This window comes from Bufo bufo, chromosome 1 (genome assembly GCF_905171765.1).
Source record: "Bufo bufo chromosome 1, aBufBuf1.1, whole genome shotgun sequence".
Taxonomy (NCBI): domain Eukaryota; kingdom Metazoa; phylum Chordata; class Amphibia; order Anura; family Bufonidae; genus Bufo; species Bufo bufo.
In genome coordinates this window covers 16,769,222-16,792,352 of record NC_053389.1, presented here as the reverse complement: position 1 = coordinate 16,792,352, position 23,131 = coordinate 16,769,222, and the positions used below count along the sequence as shown (strand labels likewise).

The 23,131-nt window shown below is 42.8% G+C and overlaps 1 protein-coding gene across 1 annotated transcript in view; it reads right to left on the bottom strand.

Annotated features, from left to right (window-relative positions):
- The window catches only part of LOC120990677 (sialic acid-binding Ig-like lectin 8), a 118,634-nt gene that overhangs the window by 72,953 nt on the left and 22,550 nt on the right, over positions 1–23,131 (bottom strand). The window contains exons 2-5 of the mRNA XM_040419800.1: positions 12,847–12,954; positions 9,742–10,104; positions 1,867–2,151; positions 388–417 (exon numbers count right to left, since the gene is read on the bottom strand). Of these exons, the coding sequence (XP_040275734.1) occupies positions 388–417; positions 1,867–2,151; positions 9,742–10,104; positions 12,847–12,922 (754 nt within the window). The 5' untranslated portion in view covers positions 12,923–12,954. The remainder of the gene's footprint in view (positions 1–387; positions 418–1,866; positions 2,152–9,741; positions 10,105–12,846; positions 12,955–23,131) is intronic.

Here is a 23,131-nt window from a genome sequence, read left to right as displayed (position 1 = left end):
TTCAGTGTGAATCTACAATTTTCATAGTCATGAAAATAAAGAAAACTCTTTGAATGAGAAGGTGTGTCCAAACTTTTGGTCTGTACTGTATCTAATATCTATCTATCTATCTATCTATATAATATAGATCTATCTATCTATTATCTATCATCTATCGATCTACAGTATGTATCTCATATCTATCTATCTATCTCTTCTTTTTTTATATAGAAAGTATTTTACCATGAAGAAATAAACATTGTACTATATTTTCAGATTTAAAGAATATTTTCTTCTCAAACAAAATCCCCACTTAGTCATTGACTCATCTTCCTCCTAGCTTCTAGATTGTCCTCTATGTTTTATTGCACATTAATTGATTCTTTATAATATTTCACAATCTCTTACCTTCTACGGTGATAATCACTGATGGAGAATCTGAGAAAAACAAACAAAAATATTTACCACAAATGTCTGGAACCGCTATAATAATGTATCTGACACAATCTTCTGCTCTATGTATTACTGTATATGTCGGTGGGATCTGATTGCTCAGACTGTAACATTGTTTCGCACCTCATGCCCTGAGCAGCAGTGGATGGCTTCCGTTAGAGGCATACGTCAGACATATATGTTTGCCGAGTATAACACCGAGTTATGGGGAAAGTTAAAGGACAACAGATCTAAACATGTCGACAGAACTCACAGGTCGACTTTACTGTTGCCCTTATTATGTTTTGCTGCATCTATAGGACTCTCACTTTTTCAAATGGTGGGCCATGCTGAGGATGAGCACATTTTTAAAAATGTGTTTCAGTCTCATTCATCCAAATTGGCAACGAAATTTGATTCTACCCGCAGAGAGAGGAAGAGAAAGAGAAGAGAGAAAGAAACAGATAGGATATATACTGCCCAATTTAATACCTGATGCTTCTAAGCTTTGAGTAATAATCATAAAAATCACTGTTTTGAACAATTTTTTGGGGTAGTCATTGGTCCACTTTTAAATAGGATTGGGTATATGCCAGTGTTGGACGAGAGTTCCCTGGGACCACCAGAGGAAATTATTCTGAGGTTCCACCCTCTGTATATACACACTGTCAGACTGGGGTTTCTTGGACCCACCAGAAGAAAATACTCATATTGGGAACAACCTCCATATCATTAATAAAGTCTAATAGGTTTTCTTTCTAGACCCTAGTGGCAAGTGATTAGCCTCAAGGGCAACTCCAAAAGTTTTTTTCTTTCTCCTGGACCTTTGGGGCCCATTATGGTATCAGAGCCTGGGCCTACTGGAGGATCCTCTGTCTATAAATAATCCTGAGGGTTTAGAACAGCGTCAGTAGCCCCATTACCCCTGAAGACGCCACTGTTGCAACAAAACATGATCTGGGGCTAACAGTTTCTTTTTAACAGCTAGCATTCATTCTGTTACATACTATACTTAAAAAAAAATCCCTGTCATACCTAACGGAAATAGCGGAACCATTATTTCTGCCCATAGAAATGTATTAGGACGGAGCAAATGGAATGCTTTTTAAAGGGTTCCGTTTTGCATTCCGTCCTTAAATTCTTTAATATTCCGTTATAACGGAACCTATAACGGAATTTGGAACACTGATGTGAACCCGCCCTTAGTGCTTACAGTACTGGATTTATTGCTACATTGTACACAGGCTGTCTATACTAGTACTAATCCCATCTGCACACTAGAGCTTTTAAACTTGTGTTTTTGGAGTTCATTAACTGACATACAAATAAAAGTGACGTTTTATTGTCTCTAGGTAGGATGGATGAATTGGAATTGGTTGCCTTGAGGTCAAACCATGCATACAGAGCGCTGCGTTTCTACACCACCCGATAGGGTCGCTGCGTAGTCGGACTTACATTCAACATTCAGTGTCCTCTTCTCCACTGTGGTCACACCTGATTTGAAGGTCACTCTACAGAATAATGTGGAATTGTTGTGTGACCTCCTTGGGTTAAATGTGATATTGGAATGGAAGGTTCTGCTACCATCTTCATAGGTGATGTCAAACATCTCCTGTATTATACCTTCCCATGTAATCCGTGGTTTTATATTTCGGCATTGACCAGGACTTGTACAGGTCCAAGTCACCAGCTTCCCATCCACCAGCCTTGTAGAGGAGATGTTAGGTTTATCTGTGAGGTCTAGAAAAATAGAAGATTATAAGAACATGGGAAGAAACAAGGAGGACATACAAGCTAAACCTCACCTGCATTTTAACTTCACAATGGGTCAAAAAAAAAAAGGGCATGTTTTTCTGCTTCATTGATTTTATACGGGAAGTCCTGTTCCAAGCAGTTCTACACACAGTCACCGCAATGCCTTCCTTAAGTGAACTATATAATTTGTTGAAAACATAACAAATAAAATGTGTATTTATATGGCCTTATGGGGAAAACATATAGTTTTTGAAGATGATTTTATCATTTTAAGTTGCTTATATAGCACCAACATACAGGTGTATCCCAGCAGTGTTACTCAACCCCACCTTTAAGCTCTAAAAGCTTTGCACATAATTTAAACTAAGTTAGGGAGATAAGCTAATGGGATAACGCATTAGGTTTGACTTTAATTCTGCTTACAGCGCTGTACGGAAATTGTCATCAGGTCCCTGTTTCCAATGATGTTCACAATCTGAAATCCACATTAACTTGGAGGTTTCAGAAAAAAATTTAGTCCCTGGAGGAAACTCTAACAAACTAGCCAAGTACATATAAACACTGTGTAGATATTTCTAGGAGTATTATCGATTTGCTCAACACTACTCCTGGTGGTCAGGAATTGTTTGGAGGTCAAAGGGGTTTTCAGGGATTTTGATATTGATGACCCGTCAATATCAGATCATTAGGAGTCTTGCACCTGGCACCCTTGCAGATCAGCAGTTCTGGAGAAGCACTGGCCATGGAAATAGGCAACATAGCTATAAATCTCCATCCACTCTGTAGTGAATGGAACTTTTTATTGCATTGCTGCTCGTATACCAGAAGATTTATTCCATGGACTGATATTCAGTTTAGAGATGAGCGAATCGAATCCCAAGAAGTGGAATTCGATTCGAATTTCAGGATAAATTCGATTTGCCTAGATGCCGAATTTCCTCGTACTTCGTGTCAGCGAATCAATTTAACCTGAAATAGCATAAAAAAACTAAAAAATCAATCTTACCTCCTCCATTTGCTCACGACGCGCCGCTAGCCTCCATCTTGCTTGAAGATCTCGGACGAAATCCTTGAAGATCTCGGCCGAAATCCTTGAAGATCTCGGCCGAAATCTTGTGCGGCGCGAGATCACATCATCTTTCTGGCCGGCGTGATAACGTAATCTCGCGCTGCACAGGATTTTGGCTGAGATCTTCAAGCAAGTTAGCGGTGGCTGGCCCGTCACGAGCAAATGGAGGCAGTAAGTTTGATAAAAAAAAAAAAATTATTGTTAATTTTACACTCAAATGCCGTGTTCATGTATGAACGCGGCATCTGAGGGGTACAATGACGGGGGGCGGCGCTATCACAGCTCCCTGTCCTTGCACCCGCTACTTACAAAAAAAAATGTGCTTTGTGATAAAGTAACGTTTCAGTGGACACGCCCCCTTTGTCAAGTGTATCTGCGCTTGTGAATTGTGCTCATGAGCACGCTGAGGGAGTGCACTTGGAGTTGAATGCACATGGACGAGGCAGTCTGGATATCAAATGAACTGACAGAACAAAGTGGATTCAGGTTTTTACTTTTCTATATGAAATATAATGCATTGGTTTTTAAAAATGAATAAAGCATCTGGTAATAGGCAGTAGACGTTGACCCAGTGAGCCAACTGACCAGTTTGACATTGGGATAAACCTAAAGTTGACCTGGTGGTTTGCTGATATTCCCCCTGTAAACCCTGTACAGGGATCTGGACTTGCTGCAGGGATCCAACCAGGCCGCTACCTCCTGGAGCAGTCCCGGTGTAGTTTGCTGCTGATCCATGGGGTGACAGACACCAAAAAATCAGGCAGAAAATGTAGTCTGAATACAGTCCAAGGTCTGGGCAAGTTGAGTAAGTGCTTATTCCAGATAAGAATTCCAAGATTGGCGCAGGCTGAATACATGTGTTATCCAGATGGCAATTCCATGTTCGGGCAAGAAGCAGAGTTGATAGTCAAGCAAGGTGTGGTACACGGGTAGTCAGACAAGAGAAATACACCTTTGCTGGTTACAAGACACTAGACAACCTCAAAGCTCAGGCACGGAGATGAATCCACATCCTTAATCACCAGCCAGGCTGCGAGCACTAGGAAATGAATAACTCTTACAGGGCTAAAAGGAACTTCACAGAGCACTAGTTCCAATTCACTCAGGGGGAGTAAAGCGACGTCTGCTCCTGCCTGGCAGCAAAAAAGCGGTGGGCACGAACCACCGGTGTTACAGATGTATTTAGAATAACTGAATATTAGTCCGTGGAATGTACATTCTGTTACATGAATTGAACTTGCGACTGGTTGATCTGCGGTGTATGAGGACTGTGGACACAATTTTTCTGCTTTTTGGATTTATTGCATTGCTTCTCCTATTCACATTAATGGTAGAAGCGCTTCAGTAGCCAGGTCCGGCCACTACATGTGGACAGAGTGGTGTCGTTCTGATACTTGTTTCTAAAGTTGGAGCTAATCTGAAACCGTTGATTGGCAGGGGTGTAGAGTAAGGAGTGGCTCCGTAAGAAGCATTTCAAGGTCCAAGAGTGGCCTAGAAAGTTTCCAGACCTGAACCCAATCGAAGATTTTTGGAGGGAGCTGAGACACAATGTAGCCCAGCGACAGCCCCGAAACCTGAAAGATCTGTATGGAGGAGTGGGCCAAAATCCCTGCTGCAGTTTTGCAAACTTGGCCAAGAACTACAGGAAACGTCTGACCTCTGGAATTGCAAACAAAGATTTCTATACCAAATATTAAGTTCTGTTTTTCTATTGTATCAAAAACCTCAAAAACCTATTTCATGCAATAAAATGCTAATTCATTATTTACACATTATACAATGTGATTTCTCATAAAGAAGTTAATATTAATGTACATTATCAATGGTAATTTATAGTGACTATTGGTTATAGGACTTTGAGGTCTAGAGTGTATAAGTGGTGATGATATGATAACACTAGGGATGGTGAAGGGGCCCTTCGTGTAAATCAAGCTCAAAAGCAAAAAAATATAATGCCCATCTACAGTACAATTGGTGCCCTGATGCCTTACATTGTAGAGAGTCCTCACCTATTATCCTAATGTTGCGTCAAGTTTTCCCACCATAGAAAGTGATGTCATATACCTTGGTCATGCTATCAGTTATTGGTCAGGACTCCCCACAGTCCTTAGAATGAAGGGGCTGGGGCCTCTTTACATTTTATGCCTGCAAGCTGGCACTCCTGGTCATCAGCTGTGCAAGGTTCTGCAGTTTGACCATATTCTCTTGTAATAGAAACATAGAAACATAGAAACATAGAATGTGTCGGCAGATAAGAACCATTTGGCCCATCTAGTCTGCCCAATATACTGAATACTATGGATAGCCCCCGGCCCTTATCTTATATGAAGGATGGCCTTATGCCTATTCCATGCATGCTTAAACCCCTTCACTGTATTTGCAGCTACCACTTCTGCAGGAAGGCTATTCCATGCATCCACTACTCTCTCAGTAAAGTAATATTCCTTATATTACTTTTAAACCTTTGCCCCTCTAATTTAAAACTGTGTCCTCTTGTGGTAGTTTTTCTTCTTTTAAATATGCTCTCCTCCTTTACCGAGTTGATTCCCTTTATGTATTTAAAAGTTTCTATCATATCCCCTCTGTCTCTTCTTTCTTCCAAGCTATACATATTAAGGTCCTTTAACCTTTCCTGGTAAGTTTTATCCTGCAATCCATGTACTAGTTTAGTAGCTCTTCTCTGAACTCTCTCTAGAGTATCTATATCCTTCTGGAGATATGGCCTCCAGTACTGCGCACAATACTCCAAGTGAGGTCTCACCAGTGTTCTGTACAGCGGCATAAGCACTTCACTCTTTCTACTGCTTATACCTCTCCCTATACATCCAAGCATTCTGCTGGCATTTCGTGCTGCTCTATTACATTGTCTTCCCTCCTTTAAGTCTTCTGAAATAATTACTCCTAAATCCCTTTCCTCAGATACTGAGGTCAGGACTGTGTCAAATATTCTATATTCTGCCCTTGGGTTTTTACGCCCCAGGTGCATTATCTTGCACTTATCCACATTAAATTTCAGTTTCCAGAGTTCTGACCATTCTTCTAGTTTTCCTAAATCCTTTTCCATTTGACGTTTCCCTCCAGGAACATCAACCCTGTTACATATCTTTGTGTCATCAGCAAAAAGACAAACCTTACCATCGAGGCCTTTTGCAATATCACTTATGAAGATATTAAACAAAATCGGTCCCAGTACAGATCCCTGTGGAACCCCACTGGTAACATGACCTTGTTTTGAATGTTCTCCATTGACTACAACCCTCTGTTGTCTGTCACTCAGCCACTGCCTAATACACTCAACAATATGGGAGTCCATGCTCAATGACTGCAGTTTATTGATAAGTCTTCTATGTGGGACAGTGTCAAAAGCCTTATTAAAATCTAGATATGCGATGTCTACTGCACCTCCACCGTCTATTATTTTATTCACCCAGTCAAAAAAATCTATAAGATTTGTTTGACATGATCTCCCTGAAGTAAATCCATGTTGTTTTTCATCTTGCAATCCATGGGATTTTAGATGTTCCACAATCCTATCCTTTAATAGGGTTTCCATTAATTTGCCTACTATTGATGTCAGACTCACTGGTCTATAGTTGCTCGATTCCTCCCTACTACCTTTCTTGTGAATGGGCACGACATTTGCCAATTTCCAATCTTCCGGGACGACTCCTGTTACTAATGATTGGTTAAATAAATCTGTTAACGGTTTTGCCAGCTCACCACTAAGCTCTTTTAATAATTTTGGGTGTATCTCATCAGGCCCCTGTGACTTATTTGTCTTCACCTTAGACAGCAAACTTAGAACATCTTCCTCTGTAAAGATACATGCATCAAACGATTTATTAGTCATTCTTTCTAGTGGAGGTCCTTCTCCTTTTTCTTTTGTAAAAACTGAACAGAAGTATTCATTAAGGCAGTCAGCTAGCCCTTTATTCTCTTCTACATACCTTCCGTCCTTTGTTTTTAATTTAGTTATTCCTTGTTTTAATTTCCTTTTTTCATTTATATATCTGAAGAATGTCTTATCCCCTTTTTTCATAGACTGAGCTAGTTTTTCTTCTGCCTGCGCTTTAGAAGTTCTTATAACTTGCTTGGCCTCTCTCTGCCTAATCTTGTAGATTTCCTTATCTTCATTGCTCTGTTTTTTTTTATAATTACAAAATGCTAGCTTTTTATTTTTAATGATTTGGGCCACTTCTGCTGAGTACCACAGTGGTCTCCTCCTTTTTTTGCTTTTACTGACAAGTCTAATGCAATTTTCTGTTGCCTTCAATAATGCACCTTTTAAGTAGTCCCATTTCTCCTGGACTCCATGTAATCCGTTCCAGTCTGATAAGGACTCATTTATGACTAATTTCATTTTTGAAAAGTCTGTTTTTCTAAAATCTAAAACTTTTGTTTTTTTGTGGTGGGACTCTTTCACAGTTCTTATATTAAACCACACTGACTGGTGATCACTAGATCCCAAGGTTTCGCCTACAATGACATCATAAACCGAATCCCCATTTGTGAATACCAAATCCAAAATGGCCTCCCTCCGGGTTGGCTCCTCAACCACTTGTTGTAGAGATAACCCCAGTAGGGAATTTAGAATATCTGTACTCCTGGTAGAACTTGCTATTTTGGTTTTCCAGTTTATATCTGGAAGATTGAAATCTCCCATAATGATAACTTCTCCTTTCATTGTCATTTTAGCTATTTCTTCAACTAGTAGATCATCTAGTTCTTTAACTTGACCAGGTGGTCTATATATCACACCTACACGAGTTACTGCATGGTTAGCAAACTGCAACGTAACCCAAACTGACTCTATGTTGGCCTCACCAACTTGTATTAGGTTAGATTTAATGCTATCTTTCACATACAGGGCCACTCCTCCTCCTTTCTTGCCTTCTCTGTCTCTTCTGTATAAAGAGTACCCTGGTATGGTTATGTCCCAGTCATTTCTTTCATTAAACCATGTCTCCGTAACAGCCACTAAATCTACATTCTCAGATGCCATTATTGACCCAAGTTCATTGATTTTTTTACCTAAACTGCGAGCATTTGTATACAGGACTCTGAGCTTATCATTTCTTAACCTCTGTGCTTCTGACCTGTTCTGGCATTGTTTCGGGGGGCAATTGGACTCTTTTATTTTCACTCTTTTGCCCCCCCTTCCTAGTTTAAATACTCTTTCGCAAATTCTTGGAGTTGTTCACTAAGTACATTTGTTCCTTTGAGAGAAAGATGCAAACCATCTTTTTTGTACAGTTCCTTTCTATTCCAAGTAGAGCTATCATGAGAAACAAAGCCAAATCCTTGCTCTTGACACCATTTACCAAGCCATATGTTGAACTCCTTTGTGCGCCTCTGCCTATCATTCTGAACATTATGCACAGGCAGAACTTCAGAAAATGAAATGGTGGATGCAAAATCCTGTACGTCATTACCAAGTGTGATAAAAGATTTTTTCACCTCTGACACTTCATTGCAAGCCAGGTCATTTGTCCCTAGATGGACAAGAACATCCACGTCCCCTTCCTGCTTTGCTTGCTTAACAATATTAATAATACGTCTTCTATCTCTTCTAGCAGTAGCCCCAGGGAGACATCTCACAAAACCATTTTCTTTAAGCTCCACACTTCTTATGATTGAATCACCCAGCAACAGCTGCTTCCTTTGAGACTTCACTTTATCTTTTTTGTTGCATACATTAGACATAGGAGTCGATGGTTTCTCACCCTCTGTGCTTGAGTCCATATCCATGTTGTCCTTACATTCTGAGAGTGCTGCAAATGAATTATGGAGAACCACCGACTGTGGGAAATGTCTTCTATCCACCACTCTAAGACTTCCAGAACCTACAGTAACCCATCTGCCATTTCTGGGGGTCCTCTGTGGCAGTGGCATTGCAGCAGTCCTAGCTGGAGTTTGTTTAACAGATAATTTAAATATTTCAGCTTTCAAAAATGCAATTTCCTGCTGCAGTAAGGAGAACTGTCTACAGATCTGACAGCATCCGAATCTCCAAAGAGTGGAACATGAAATAAATGCACAACAATTCCTGCACTGAACCAAGTCTGCCATTTTAAAGAGGAGAAAAAAAATAAAAAATAAAAAAATAAAAAAAATTTGTAACTTTAAATCAAACAAATCAAACAAATCTTACCTTTTTTTTTTGTATTGTTTCCACCTTCCAGCCTACCTCCTGACTATCTCCTGCAATATCTCTTTACTAGTACTTAATGTAGTACATGAAGGTAGTACTTGCAGCTAATGAATCTGCAGGGCAAATTCTGAAGGGTACCCTGTCCAGAATTTGGAAAACGCTATAAGATTCTAAATCATAGTTTAATATGGGTCAAGGCGCTAAACGTGTCCAAACCATCAAAAAGATGATGGGGACATAAAAAATAAAAAAAAATTGTTCCATTATCCTGACACAGCTTGTGATATTCTCATAAGCTGCAGATCCATCCATTGTGGTCACCTCTGGTCAGCTCTGGACAATATTTTGTACTCACCGGTTATGTTCACATAAGGGTGGATATCCTGATAGCTGAACTTTAGGGGACCATCTTCAAATCTAAATAAATATCTTCCCTCATCTGCAGGCAATGGGTCTTCTATGGAATATGAGCAGTCTCCGCTAGACACATTTCCAGTTATAAAGAAGCGTCCAAATGTCTGATGTACAGAATTGTTTTTAGAAGCAGCAATATATTGAGTGCCATTGTTGATATACCATATACCAGTGGTAGATATAGATAACTGTTTATCACTGGCCACGGTAAATGAGCATGGAACATGGACACAGAGACCTCGCTGCACCGTCACCGATGGACTTGTATCTATCTTATATCCAGGGAGCTCTTCACAGACAGAATCTGTATAAGAAAAGACAGGGATCAGAAGAAGAATTGTCTGATTAGCTGTATGCACAGTATTTTCTGGTAGAAATGTTTGAGGCACTTTGGGAGGAATTAATCATGAAAAAAACGTTTTCTATTGTAATTTGCGGTAAGTTTTTCAAAGTGAAAATATGTAACACATCTTTTTGTTTAGAGTTGTTACTCCATGTTTTTATACTGCCTTCTAGCGTAAGATTTTGCCCTTTTGTGACAGTGGATGAAATCTGGCTTTCACCAAATTAACATATCCGCAAATCACAAAAAGTAGCATTTAAAAAAAAATTATAATAATAGATTGTACTAAAAATGTGCCACTTTATTCTCCCACTAGATTTCTGGCACAGAAGGAAAGATCATTTTCCATCCTTGAGTTCATGACATAAGCCTATAATCTCAACACCCAGAAGAAGCCGCTCTCGTTGGATGTGAACAATGGTGTAAGGTGGTGGGAGACGCCCCCTTTATACGCTTGCTGTTGATCTTATTTTACATTGCAGTCAAGGGCTTTATTGTGGTACATCATGTGTAGTGTTGAGCAAACTTTTGTAAAATTCGATTCAGCTGCTTAGCCGAATTTTACAAAAAAATCCTCTTCGTGACAAATTACTTTGTCACAAAGCGCATTTCTTTGTAAGCGCCACCCCCGCATCATTGTACCCCTCAGATACCACGTTCGTAGCTGATGGCGGCATCTGACAGCAAGATTACAGTGTAAAATTTAAAAAAATTATATAGCAGTTATAGTATTGATGCAAGGATATACCGTAGCTGGCGCATGGCGGTATACATGTGCAGGACCTGTAGTCAAATAAACCTTCTGAATAGGTCCTCAAGCAGTGGACATATTCAGGGTTTTTGGCATAAGAGGACATGTGGCCCATGTGAGAAGCAAAGGCTCAGGGGCACTGTGTCCTGACATACCGGTGGGCAGAGATATAAGGGTATACTAGTGAGGGTCGTCGGCACCAAAAGTTGTTGGGTGTCCCCCTGTGGTGGTATAGCCGAGATAGCCAAGCTGCATGTAAAATGTTTTCAATGAGAGTGCGGAGGGGTCATGTCACATGGCCTCTATGAAGTGCGGAGACCTTGCAGAGTAAGTAACACTGTGGAGGAGATTTATCAAAACTGGTGCTAAGAAAAACTGACAGCTGCCCATAGTAACCAATCGGATTCCACCTTTGTATTTTTCAGAACTCCGTAGGAAAATGAAAGGCTCACTCTGATTGGCTACTATGGGCAACTAAGCCAGTATTTATTTGCACCGGTTTTGATAAATCTCCCCCTCTGTGTTTGTGCTGAGCTCTTGACTTGAGTAGAGTCAGTCGCCAACTGACTTTTGGAGGGCATGTCCTGCACTATGTGACTTAGGGGGAGAAAAAAGCAAACTCAGGGGGAGAAAAAAGCAAACTCACAACCTCGTTTTCAGTACATGGAACAGTGGGACGACAGTCCGGTCATTGATATTGTAAAAGGGTATTTACCCACTCTGAACACAGATAACCCATGGGAAATTTTACAAAGTGTAAGTTTATAGCTAGGAGACCACTACCAGCAGGGGACATTATCTCACCTAGCTTGTCTACTAATAATGATTTTTACCATTAACTGGCTGAGCGCGAAGGGCTCGAGCAAATGTCGTCATAAACGTTGGGCTACGTGCAATTTTTTCCATGAGACTAATGTCATTACATCCTTCCACACTAAGGGTACATTTGCATACGCGCCATCAGACCCAACACAATATTCCGGCAGAGACCAGCAGGCCGAATTTCGCATGATCTGACATTGCCGGATTCTACTGTTCACCCCCGGATCTCCAACGCATGCAACTGTTTATGTCCGGATCAGGCTGCTGGATCAGAATGCCGCAGATTCGAACGTACCCTAAGAGAAGCCCTCTTATCAAATAATTTATAAACAGTGGATCAACGTATGTCGTCTATTCTATTGTATGTGGCTTATAGGCAGCGCCGTGAGCATGGTATATGATGTCTTGAATCCTTGTGCACAACCTCCATCTGCGAGGTTCAGGCATTTTTTGCGGGCTCATGCCCAGGATATTACCCATATGAGGATCTAAGGCTGTGAGAAAGTATGTAAAATGTTGTGAGGAGACAACTGGGAACATAAGGTGCGGAGCAGAGAGGTCTTTTGGATTCTCAAGTTGGAAGCTAGGGCACCCAGGGGTTTAAACTTTCATTTGGATCTTATATAGTTTTATTAATAAATTATTCATATATTTCTATATTTCTATATATTTTTATTCATCCTATTTCTTTATGTTCTGTTTCTCCTTCTATTTACAGTCGCTGCATCTATTGTTTTTATGTGAGGAATGGGAGGGTTGATTGATTTGAGGCTTTGCTTCTGGTTGCACACCCAATTCTAATCAGAACCATTTGTGTTTTTGAAAATGTGTTTTACCATTCAAGGATAGGCGACGCTTTCTAAAACGCGCTGGGATTTTTCTATCACCTGGATTTTTACTTGATTTAAAATAAAATTGGATTTTAATCAAGACAAGTGGACCACACTATTATTTTAATAGGGAGCATAGTCAAGGGTCGTCTTCATGAGAAGAAATCGTTTCTTGCATTTGAAGGGTGGAGATATTTGATTCTGTACACAGCACTGCCTCGTGTCTCACTGCTCCAGACAATATCCATAGTAATGAACATAGTTATATACTATATAGAGAGAATACAAGGTCATACTTACTGCTCCACAGCTGAGATCCAATAAGCATTAAAGCCAAATAATAATCCACAAAAACAAAACCTTTTCTCAATCCCATATTAGATGACTCACAGTTATATTCTCTAGGGCCTAGGGTAAAATAAATAGGGGGGGGGGAGAGCAGTGAGCGCCATCAGTGACATGAGAACGAAGAGATAAAACATGAATCCAATACAGCATTATATATATATATATATATATATATATATATATATATATTACTATACACTTCTAAATCAAATAAGCACATTTAAAACCCATTTATGTTTATAGATTAGATTATCTGTATTGTAAAGATCCTGATTTATACCCTGTATTATACTCCAGAGCTGCACTCACTATTCTGCTGGTGCAGTCACTGTGTACATACATTACTTATCCTGTACTGATCCTGAGTTACATCCTGTATTATACTCCAGAGCTGCACTCACTATTCTGCTGGTGCAGTCACTGTGTACATACATTACTTATCCTGTACTGATCCTGAGTTACATCCTGTATTATACTCCAGAGCTGCACTCACTATTCTGCTGGTGCAGTCACTGTGTACATACATTACTTATCCTGTACTGATCCTGAGTTATATCCTGTATTATACTCCAGAGCTGCACTCACTATTCTGCTGGTGGATTCACTGTGTACATACATTACATTACTTATTCTGTACTGATCCTGAGTTACATTCTGTATTATGCTCCAGAGCTGCACTCACTATTCTGCTGGTGGATTCACTGTGTACATACATGACTTATCCTGTACTGATCCTGAGTTACATCCTGTTTTATACTCCAGAGCTGCACTCACTATTCTGCTAGTGCAGTCACTGTCTACATACATTACTTATCCTGTACTGATCCTGAGTTACATCCTGTATTATACTCCAGAGCTGCACTCACTATTCTGCTGGTGGAGTCACTGATGTGTGTATGGGGGTTTGAGGCAGGCACTTTGGATGAGTGTGGGGGTCCTCTGGTCACCCCTGTATACTGGGGGGTGATGTGTGTATGGGGGTCTGAGGCAGGCACTTTGGATGGGTGTGGGGGTCCTCTGGCCACCTCTGTATACTGGGGGGTGATGTGTGTATACATACATACATTGCATTATTTATCCTGTACTGATCCTGAGTTACATCCTGTATTTCTTTTATAAAATTATAAAACATAACAATAACATAATATAACAATATAACATGAATAACAAACATAATCATCATAAAATATCAAACAGAACCAAACAGTAAATAAAACTAACACTGGTCCAGCCACTCACTCCAATATTAATATTGTATTATATACATACTCCAACTATACATATTGTGGAGATTTGCTCTGGTAGTTGAGATAAGCGGGTGCAGTACAGAGGTAAAGTACAAGTTCGTAATTCAAATGTCCTAGTTTATTCACACATAAGGTCAAACAAAAACACTCTTTGTAAGGTTGGTGTTTGTTTACACTGAGTAGAAAGTTCTTGTATTTGTAATAGGGATCTATAGTTAGTGGACCTCCTATTATATAGTCTCAGTGGTCTCAAATAAGATATATACGGAACTGAGAATGCCTTTATGTATTTAAATTAATATATAACTTTGATTTATGTCTTATAAAATAAGTGAGACAATAAGGTATAGTAGAACCTGCACTATAGAAGGGAGGGGGTACTCTGGGTCTATAGTTGCAAATAAGGCCTAGTATCCTAGTCTGTTGGGGGAATACTGGGGGGGGGGGGCTACTGATGAGGACCCCAACTCTCCCTAGGTGCTCGCCTTACTTGGCCTAGTCTACTGAGTGTGATTACCTCAGTGGCTGTAGTCGGGGCACTCGTCCTTATAAGGACGACCCCCAGCCTCAGGAACCTCGGGCCTGTGCTGTGAAGCCCTATGCTCTTACCTCCCTAATAGATGTCTAATGTACCTTTATCCAATGCGTTTCACCAAGTGTGGACTCGGCTCATCAGGGATATTGGTTAACAGGGCACCGGAAGCAGTGGCTGTGCGTCTGTTATCTTCTTGTGGCAGTGGCCTAGTGAGTAGAAAGTTTGTGCATAAAAAAGTCACTTTGTCGATGCTTCTGCCTCCAGCAGTCCAAATGCAGGCTTTAGGTGGCCTGCACTCCCAACACACAGGTCTCAGCTTTCCAGCCCAGCGCAGAGCTCAGTTCCCACACCATCAATTGCCAGAGCTCCTCTGTCAGAGGGAGGTAATCACTCCCAGCTGACACTGCCTGCTGTTTTTTTTATAGGCCAGTCAAGACCCGGCCTGGAACGTGGAAAGTAGTCACCCACCCAGCACTTTGACTACTCCCAGTAAGAGCTGTCCCGGATCAGCTATACAGCCATACTAAAATAGTAAAGTGTCAATCAGCATTAGCTTCCGCTGACACCTGAAAATATTGGCTCTTACTTCACTGAGGCCAGGAACCTCGGTGACACATACCTTCCGTCAACGACGGACCCTTGCACCTCCCTACCTACCTCCCTCCTTTGTTCAACCCTGGGGGGTGAACACTTGCCAGACCCGTGTGTACACGGGACAGGGCATTCACGTTTCCCTGCAAGCGGCCTGCCCTGTTTTCCACTGAGAACTTGAAGTTCTGTAATGACAAGAACCATCTGGTGACCCGAGCATTCCTCACTTTTGCCTGGCTCATCCACTTGAGAGGGGATTGGTCGGTCACATAATCGCTCTGTCAGCCTAGCCCCGCCCCCATTAGGTGCTTTTGCTTCTACTGATTGGCTCTCAAGTACTGGGGCTCCAATTCCATTGGTGCTGATGTCATTCAGGTCCTGCAACCATAATTATCTTCCACACACCTGTGTGGGCACTATATAGGGGAGATGTTTTTATATGTTTCCATATCCCCGGAAGAAGCAAGGTCTACTGGCGAAACGGCGTTGGGTCAGGAGTTGGCCGAGAGATCTTTGCACCATTCAGGATATGTTTTATTGTGTTCCTTTGTGTTCCTTTCATCTCAACCTCAATCTCTATAATGGCCTCCTTTGCATTGTGTTTGGGGCGTTGCTGCTATGAGGTTTTGAGGTATGCTCTTTCAGCTAGCATTCTTTTTCCCTGTATTTTTGTGCACTGATCTCCCGGCCTCTCCTTGGGTCCTGCTCCTTATCTGGAGCAGGAGCAGGACCCAAGGAGAGGCCTTGTGCTGCCTTTTTTATAATACATGTATGTATTGTTCACATATATTTACAATAAAGCTTTTTGGATTTTCATATATACGAAAGTCAGTTTAATTTTTTGGTGACCAGACTGAACATGCACAATACCATCCCCATCATATTATATACATACACCTACCTTACACCAAATATATACAAAAAAACACAGAAAACTGCTCCATTTGCTGAATAAGCCACCTATATATCCGTAACAATAACTATATATTTTTTATAATTATACACCATATAAACTGAACTATATACACCCACACTCACCAACCCCCTCCGCCCCAACTAGGCTAAGAGCTGGACCCATCTCTCATGGTCGCAGCTCATGTCCATAGACCAGGTCAGGCTAGTGAACAATTTTTTTTTATTACCCAGTGTCCCACAATCCCAAAATCCAGACAGTCCCATGAACACACTTCTCCCTCCTTGTCACCACCCCACCTAACACCAAACCCCATATACACAATATAAACATAATAAAAGAGAACTTTGGTAAAACAATAAAAAAACTAAATACAAAAACCACACCCAGCAAAGCCCAAGTTTGGTGCCTGCGAGCTCTACATCCTATATACTGACCAAAACAAAACAAAAATCTACTATGTCAGGATCAGCCCAACACCAAGTAAGGAGATGACAAGACTAGGACACCTGAAAGGAAAAGTCCCTCCACAGGTGAGAGGCCCTCCCTGCCTCCAGTCTGTCATATTCTAGAGAGCACACCTTCACCAGGTCACCCAGAAGGTTCATCACCAACTCATCCACCAGGAGGATTTTTTTGTTGCATAGAAACTAGACAGCTTGCATTCCACGTGTAATACCTCACCACTACATAGGCCCACTCCACATAGTTGAGAACGGCGAGCCCAGGCCAGCCAGTGGAGGCACCCACCCTTTTTCTGTATTAAAGGAACAATAAACCAAGAAGTGGTCCATGTTTTCCAGCACATCACCACATTCCTCCCGGGGACAACCCCTTTCCTCAGAGCTAATACACTTCAAGTTGTCCCTCACATACAGTTTCCCATGGAAGCAGCACCTAGCCAAGTTCCAAAACTTCAAGGGGATCATGATTGAATTCAAAAGTCGCAATCCACCCTCTATAACCCGACTTGAGCAATCCCTGAGGGCCAGAGGTTTCTGGAAATAGGTTAACTGAACCCTTCGGTCAAGGAGTTTCCTTGACAGAGTCCTGATCTCCTACATTCCCAGACTCCACCGGTGAATCATCTTCAGGACCGGAGCCGGAGGATGCCCATGCGGTGTACGAAGATCCTTCACTTGCCCTCCTGTCTAGTGATGAGCGGCAGGGGCAATATTCAAATTTGCAATATTTTGCGAATATTTTGTAGAATATTCAACATATATTCGCGAATTCGAGATTATATTCTTGATTTCGAAAATGTATTATTTGCATAATACGTGCAAAATAACGGTGTGGGGTAGGCAACTTTTCTATTGGTTGCTAGGGATGTTGCTAAGCTGTGACAAAGCCTTCTCAATTGCCCATAAGCTAGAAGAAGGGAGGGATGATCAATTGATGTGTACTGTGTTAAAAAAAAGATATATAAAGAATATTCGTCATTACGAATATATAGCACTATATTCTAATCATTCGCAAATTCTCGAAGTGCCAATATTCGCAATAAAAAAATCGCTTTTCGAATATTCACGCTCAACACTACTCCTGTCTACCATTCCTGGAAGAGAGGCCGAAACCCTCCCCGACAGGAGAATACCCACAGAGGAGCCCTCTCTTTCTAGAGGTCAGCAATGTTAACCTTGATGAAAGTGTTCACCAGGAACACCACGGGGTTGACCATACCCAACCCCCCTAGCCACCTTGTGGGGTAAGTAACCTCCCTCCTGACTAGATTCAGTCTGTGCCCCCATAACAGTTGGAAGAACAGACTGTAGACCCCGGGTCCAAAGAGGATCCGGCAAGATGCACACACTGCCCAGATACATCAGCAAAATGAGCAGGTATGTTTTAATCATGTTAACCCTTTTCCTGAGGGTCAAAGACCAACCCTTCCACTGGTCCACCTTCTGAGCGGCGATCTTTAACCTGCTGTCCCAATTTTGGGGTAATCCCCTTGGCCAAATTCGATGCCGAGGACTTTTGTGGACTCCTGGGGCTCTGGAAGGGTGTCTGGGAGATCAAAACCAGGATTCCCCTCCCAGCCAGAGACTCTCACACTTATCCTGGTTGATCATAAACCCGGAGGCCTCCGAGTAGCAATCCACCTCAGACATAAGCCACTCTGTCTCCCCTCTCGAGTCTACAAAGACGGTGGCATCATTCGCATATGCCACCACTTTCAGAGTGGAGCCCGGCTCTGCTCAACCCATCCCAATCCCCGTCAATGGCCCACGATTTACTCTTCTAAGGAAGGGGTCAATTGCGAACACATAGAGTAGTAGTCTCCATGGACAACCCTGGCGAATACCAGACCCCACCTCAAAAGAGTGCCCAACCCAACCATTCACAAGAGGGAAACTCTCTGCCCCTGTGTACAAGGTCTTAAGCCAAGTGACAAACCGTCCCAGCAAGCCATACCTCAGTAGGATAGACCAGAGATACTCGTGGTTAAACCGATCAAACACTTTTACCTTATCCAAGGACAGCAAGTACTCCTTCCAGTCACCAGCCCTTCCCTGCTCCACCGCCTCTTGGACACTGAACACAGCACTAAACGCACTGTGGCCTGGAACAGAAATGCTGGGCATCCAAAAGGAGCCGGGGTGCAAATTTCACCAGCAAGTTAAACAACACCTTTGCCAGAATCTTTCTGTCCACATTGAGAAGCGCTATGGGACACCAGTTCCCAGTGCGAGATGGATCTTTACCCTTTGACAGGATGATGAGGGCTGACCTCCGTATTGACTTTGGCAGAGTGCCCGAGGATAGACACTCATTAAATTCCTCAGTCAAGAGGGGAACCAAGGCGTCCTTAAAGGTCTTATAAAACTCAGATGTTAAGCCATCTGGACCTGGCGACTTCTTGAGGGCAAACCCTTTGATTGCCAGTCTGACTTCCTCTTCACAGATCATCTTTGCCAAAACATCAAGAGAGGGGTTTACTTCTGGTTCAGGGACAGTTTCAGCCAGGAAAGCTGACATCACATCTCGATCTAGATCCCTCTTTCCCAAGAGGTGTCAGTAAAAGGATCTGATGACCTCCAGGATCTCTGATCTGGACCTGTTCAAGGATCCTGTACTATCCATCAGTCCTGAGACGATCTTAGAACTCACTGACATCTTACAGTTCCTGTAAGGTATTTCCCGTAATCCCTCTAAAAACCAAAGATTCATGTCTATCGTACTGAGTAAAGACTTCTCTCTGAAGATCTCCTCACCGCTACCCCCAGTCAAGACAAGATTCTCGAGTTTCCTAAGGCTGATACAAGCGGTACTTGGCCACCACTGTGACTTACTGCTACAAAGATCCAGCAATGGCACCTGGCTCTGAAAAAAGTCCTCAAAAGATTGTCTTACCTCCACCTCTTCCAAGAGAGATCAAATGAGCCTCCAAAGCCTCTCCCCATTCGGGGGGTCTCTGTAACATTCAGAGAAAACAATATCTAACAGTGGTCGGAGATCTCCACCTCAATGACGGATAGTGCCAAAGAGACGGCTTCCTCCTTTAAATCAAACCTATCTATTCTAGACCTGCAACTAGCCCTATGATAGGTGAACCCCGTGTGGCCTGGGGTGTGGCGGATGTGGACATCTACTAGGCGAGCATCACTAGCTATGCCATTAAGCACAACCCAATCATAAGTCAACTTGTCTCTGGAACCTCCCCTATCTTGAGGCCTCGTGACAGTATTGAAGTACTTTCCAAAGACCACCTGCCGACTAGTAAAAAGGTAGGGCTTGATCTCATAAAGAGACACTTCCTGTCCCACTTGGACTGGGGACCGTAGATGTTAATTAACTGAAGTTCCTGTCCCACCATGAGGACATCATTATCAGAAAATCAGGCACCATTTCTAACTCAATAACCTGTCTGCATTCTACCGGTGAAGTAAAAAGTACCGCCACCTCGCTTTATGACTCGGCCTCAAGAGACCAATAGGAGGGCCCGTGCCTCTACTCTCTTTTAGCTGTATGTGTGGCTGCCAAATTTAGCATCCTGGTCTCCTGCAAAAATAAAATGTGTACATCAATCTGGGCAAAAAAAATCATAAGCCGCAAAACTAGCCGTATCTGACTTAATACTGGCGACATTAATGGAGTCAACAGGATGAGTGCCGCCATCCTGGGTGATTGAGTTAGACGGCTTTCTTCTTCTCACTCCCCCATTTACCCTCTGTGTCTGAACAAGAACCCTTCCCCCTTTTCAATGACACAGAGGTATTGTCACGGATGGTGTTACAGAAAGCTGGAACTTATAAATAAACATCCGACTGGCTTGATCCCAAACTAAGGAGCATATGGGTGAGCCCTATAAAATCCCTAGAGCTCTCCCTGACTGCTATGCCCATGCAAAGATCTTCATGGTAGACAATTGCATGCCCTCGTACCTTATACTATGTAAAACCTGAAAACCCTATAATAGTGAGGGGATACGACCACTGGCTCCCTGTACTTAATACGGACTGAGTCAGGGTCACCTACAATCAAGCCAGCAAGAAACACAAATAAAGGAAACAGACTTATCTGAGGAATCAGGAGAAGCAGCATCCAGCAGTGAACACAATCCAGGAAGAAGTATAAACCGCAAAGTGAGGCAGTATGGGAGGGAATATAAAGGGAGACAATCAGTGCAAATAGGTGACAGCTGGGAGAAGGAAAAGAGATGAGAAAGTGAAACCAAAACAAAGAACATCATACAACAGGTAGAGAAGAACGTCTGCCCGATCTTCTCACAGAGCTGGCGGTGACAGGTATTCATCCCCACCACCCGTTTTGATTCCTCATCCTTGTTCCCGGACTCCAGGCCAGTCTCCCCTGCTGAGGACATTTCGCCCTCAGGGGAAGACTCGGCCCCCCTGTAGGCCCTGCTGTTGCTACCTCCGGCCCCTCATCATCCGAAGAAGAGGAAGAGATGTTATCAAGGGCTTGGAACCGGTTGGAGAGATCAACCAGAGGGAAGTCTGTGTTACCTTCCTTTGGTACCTGGACCAGGGTGGGAGAAGATCTTACATCTCCCTTCTTCTTCTTTTTCTTGGCTCCCCGCTTTTGCTTTTCCTCTAGCCACTTCCTATAATCCTCACACATTGTCACGGATGGTGTACAGGAAACAAGACAATACCATATAAACAATGTCTCTCTGGATCCACAACTAAGGAACAAAGGGAGACCCCTGCAATAGACCTGCCGCTCTCCCTCACTGCTCAGCCGATGCGAACACCCCAAAGGTGGATGGCCGCATATCCACGTTCCTCGGCTATCTATTACCTGAAGACCCTACAATAGTGAAGGGACACGACCACCGGCTCCCTACACTGACACGAAGGGAGTCAGGGTCACCTGGATCCAGAAAAGACAAAATCATAAATACATAAACAGCACTTATCTTGCAGATGACTGACGACTGAGGACTGAGGACTGGGAACTGGGAACTGGGAACTGGGAACAGCATGCACACACACTCCAGGAAGTTGTATCAGCCGCACACTACTGCATTATGGGGAGGAACTTAAAGGGTAGCAATCAGTCCAACTGCATGACAGCTGAGATAGACTAACGAGATGAGAAACTAAACCAAAACAAAGAAATTCAAGGAGGAGGATCTGAGAAGCTCCTGTGAGCGCTTCTCAGCTGTCTGGCTGTGACAGTACCCCTCCCTCTAGGAGTGGACTCCGGACACTCAGAGCCCACCTTCTCAGGATGGGACCTATGGAAAGCCCTGATGAGACGAGAGGCCTTAATGTCCGTCACTGGGACCCACATCCACTCCTCAGGACCATAACCCTCCCAATGAACGAGGTACTGGAGGGAACCGCGGACAAGACGAGAATCCACTATCCTAGAGACCTGAAATTCAAGATTTCCATCAACCATAATCGGAGGAGGAGGCAAAGGCGAGGGTACAATAGGTTGAACATAAGGTTTCAATAAGGACTTATGAAAAACATTATGGATCTTCCAAGTCTGAGGAAGATCAAGACGGTAGGCAACAGGATTGATGACAGACAGGATCTTGTAAGGCCCAATAAACCTAGGACCCAACTTCCAGGAGGGAACCTTCAATTTGATATTCTTGGTAGACAACCACACCAGATCACCAACATTCAGGTCCGGACCAGGCACACGTCTCTTATCCGCCACACGCTTATATCTCTCACTCATGCTCTTTAGATTATCCTGAATCTTTTGCCAAATAGATGACAAAGACGAGGAGAATCTGTCCTCATCAGGCAAACCAGAAGAGCCCTCTCCCGAGAAAGTCCCAAACTGCGGATGGAACCCATATGCACCAAAAAATGGTGACTTATCAGAGGACTCCTGACGACGGTTATTTAAAGCAAACTCAGCAAGGGACAAAAAAGAACACCAATCCTCCTGATTCTCCGCCACAAAACAGCGCAGATATGTCTCCAGATTCTGATTGACGCGCTCTGTCTGGCCATTCGACTGCGGATGGAAAGCAGAAGAGAATGACAACCGAACCCCCAAGCGAGAACAGAAAGCCTTCCAGAATCTGGAAACAAACTGCGTGCCCCTATCAGAGACTATGTCTGAAGGAATCCCATGCAATTTGACAATGTGGTCAATAAATGCCTGCGCCAGCGTCTTAGCATTGGGCAAAAGGGATAAAATGCACCATTTTGCTAAAACGGTCCACCACCACCAGAATCACAGACTTCCCCGAGGAACGAGGCAAGTTCGTTATGAAGTCCATGGACAGATGTGTCCAAGGACGGGAAGGAATGGGCAAAGGAAGGAGAGGACCTGATGGCCGTGAATGAGGGACCTTGGCACGAGCGCAAGTCTCGCAAGCTGCCACAAAACCCTCAACCGACTTACGAAGCGCAGGCCACCAGAATCTCCGAGCGATGAGATCCAGTGTGGCTCTTGCCCCCGGGTGCCCAGCAAGGACCGTGTCGTGGTGTTCTTTAAAAATCTTGTGTCTCAAAGCGA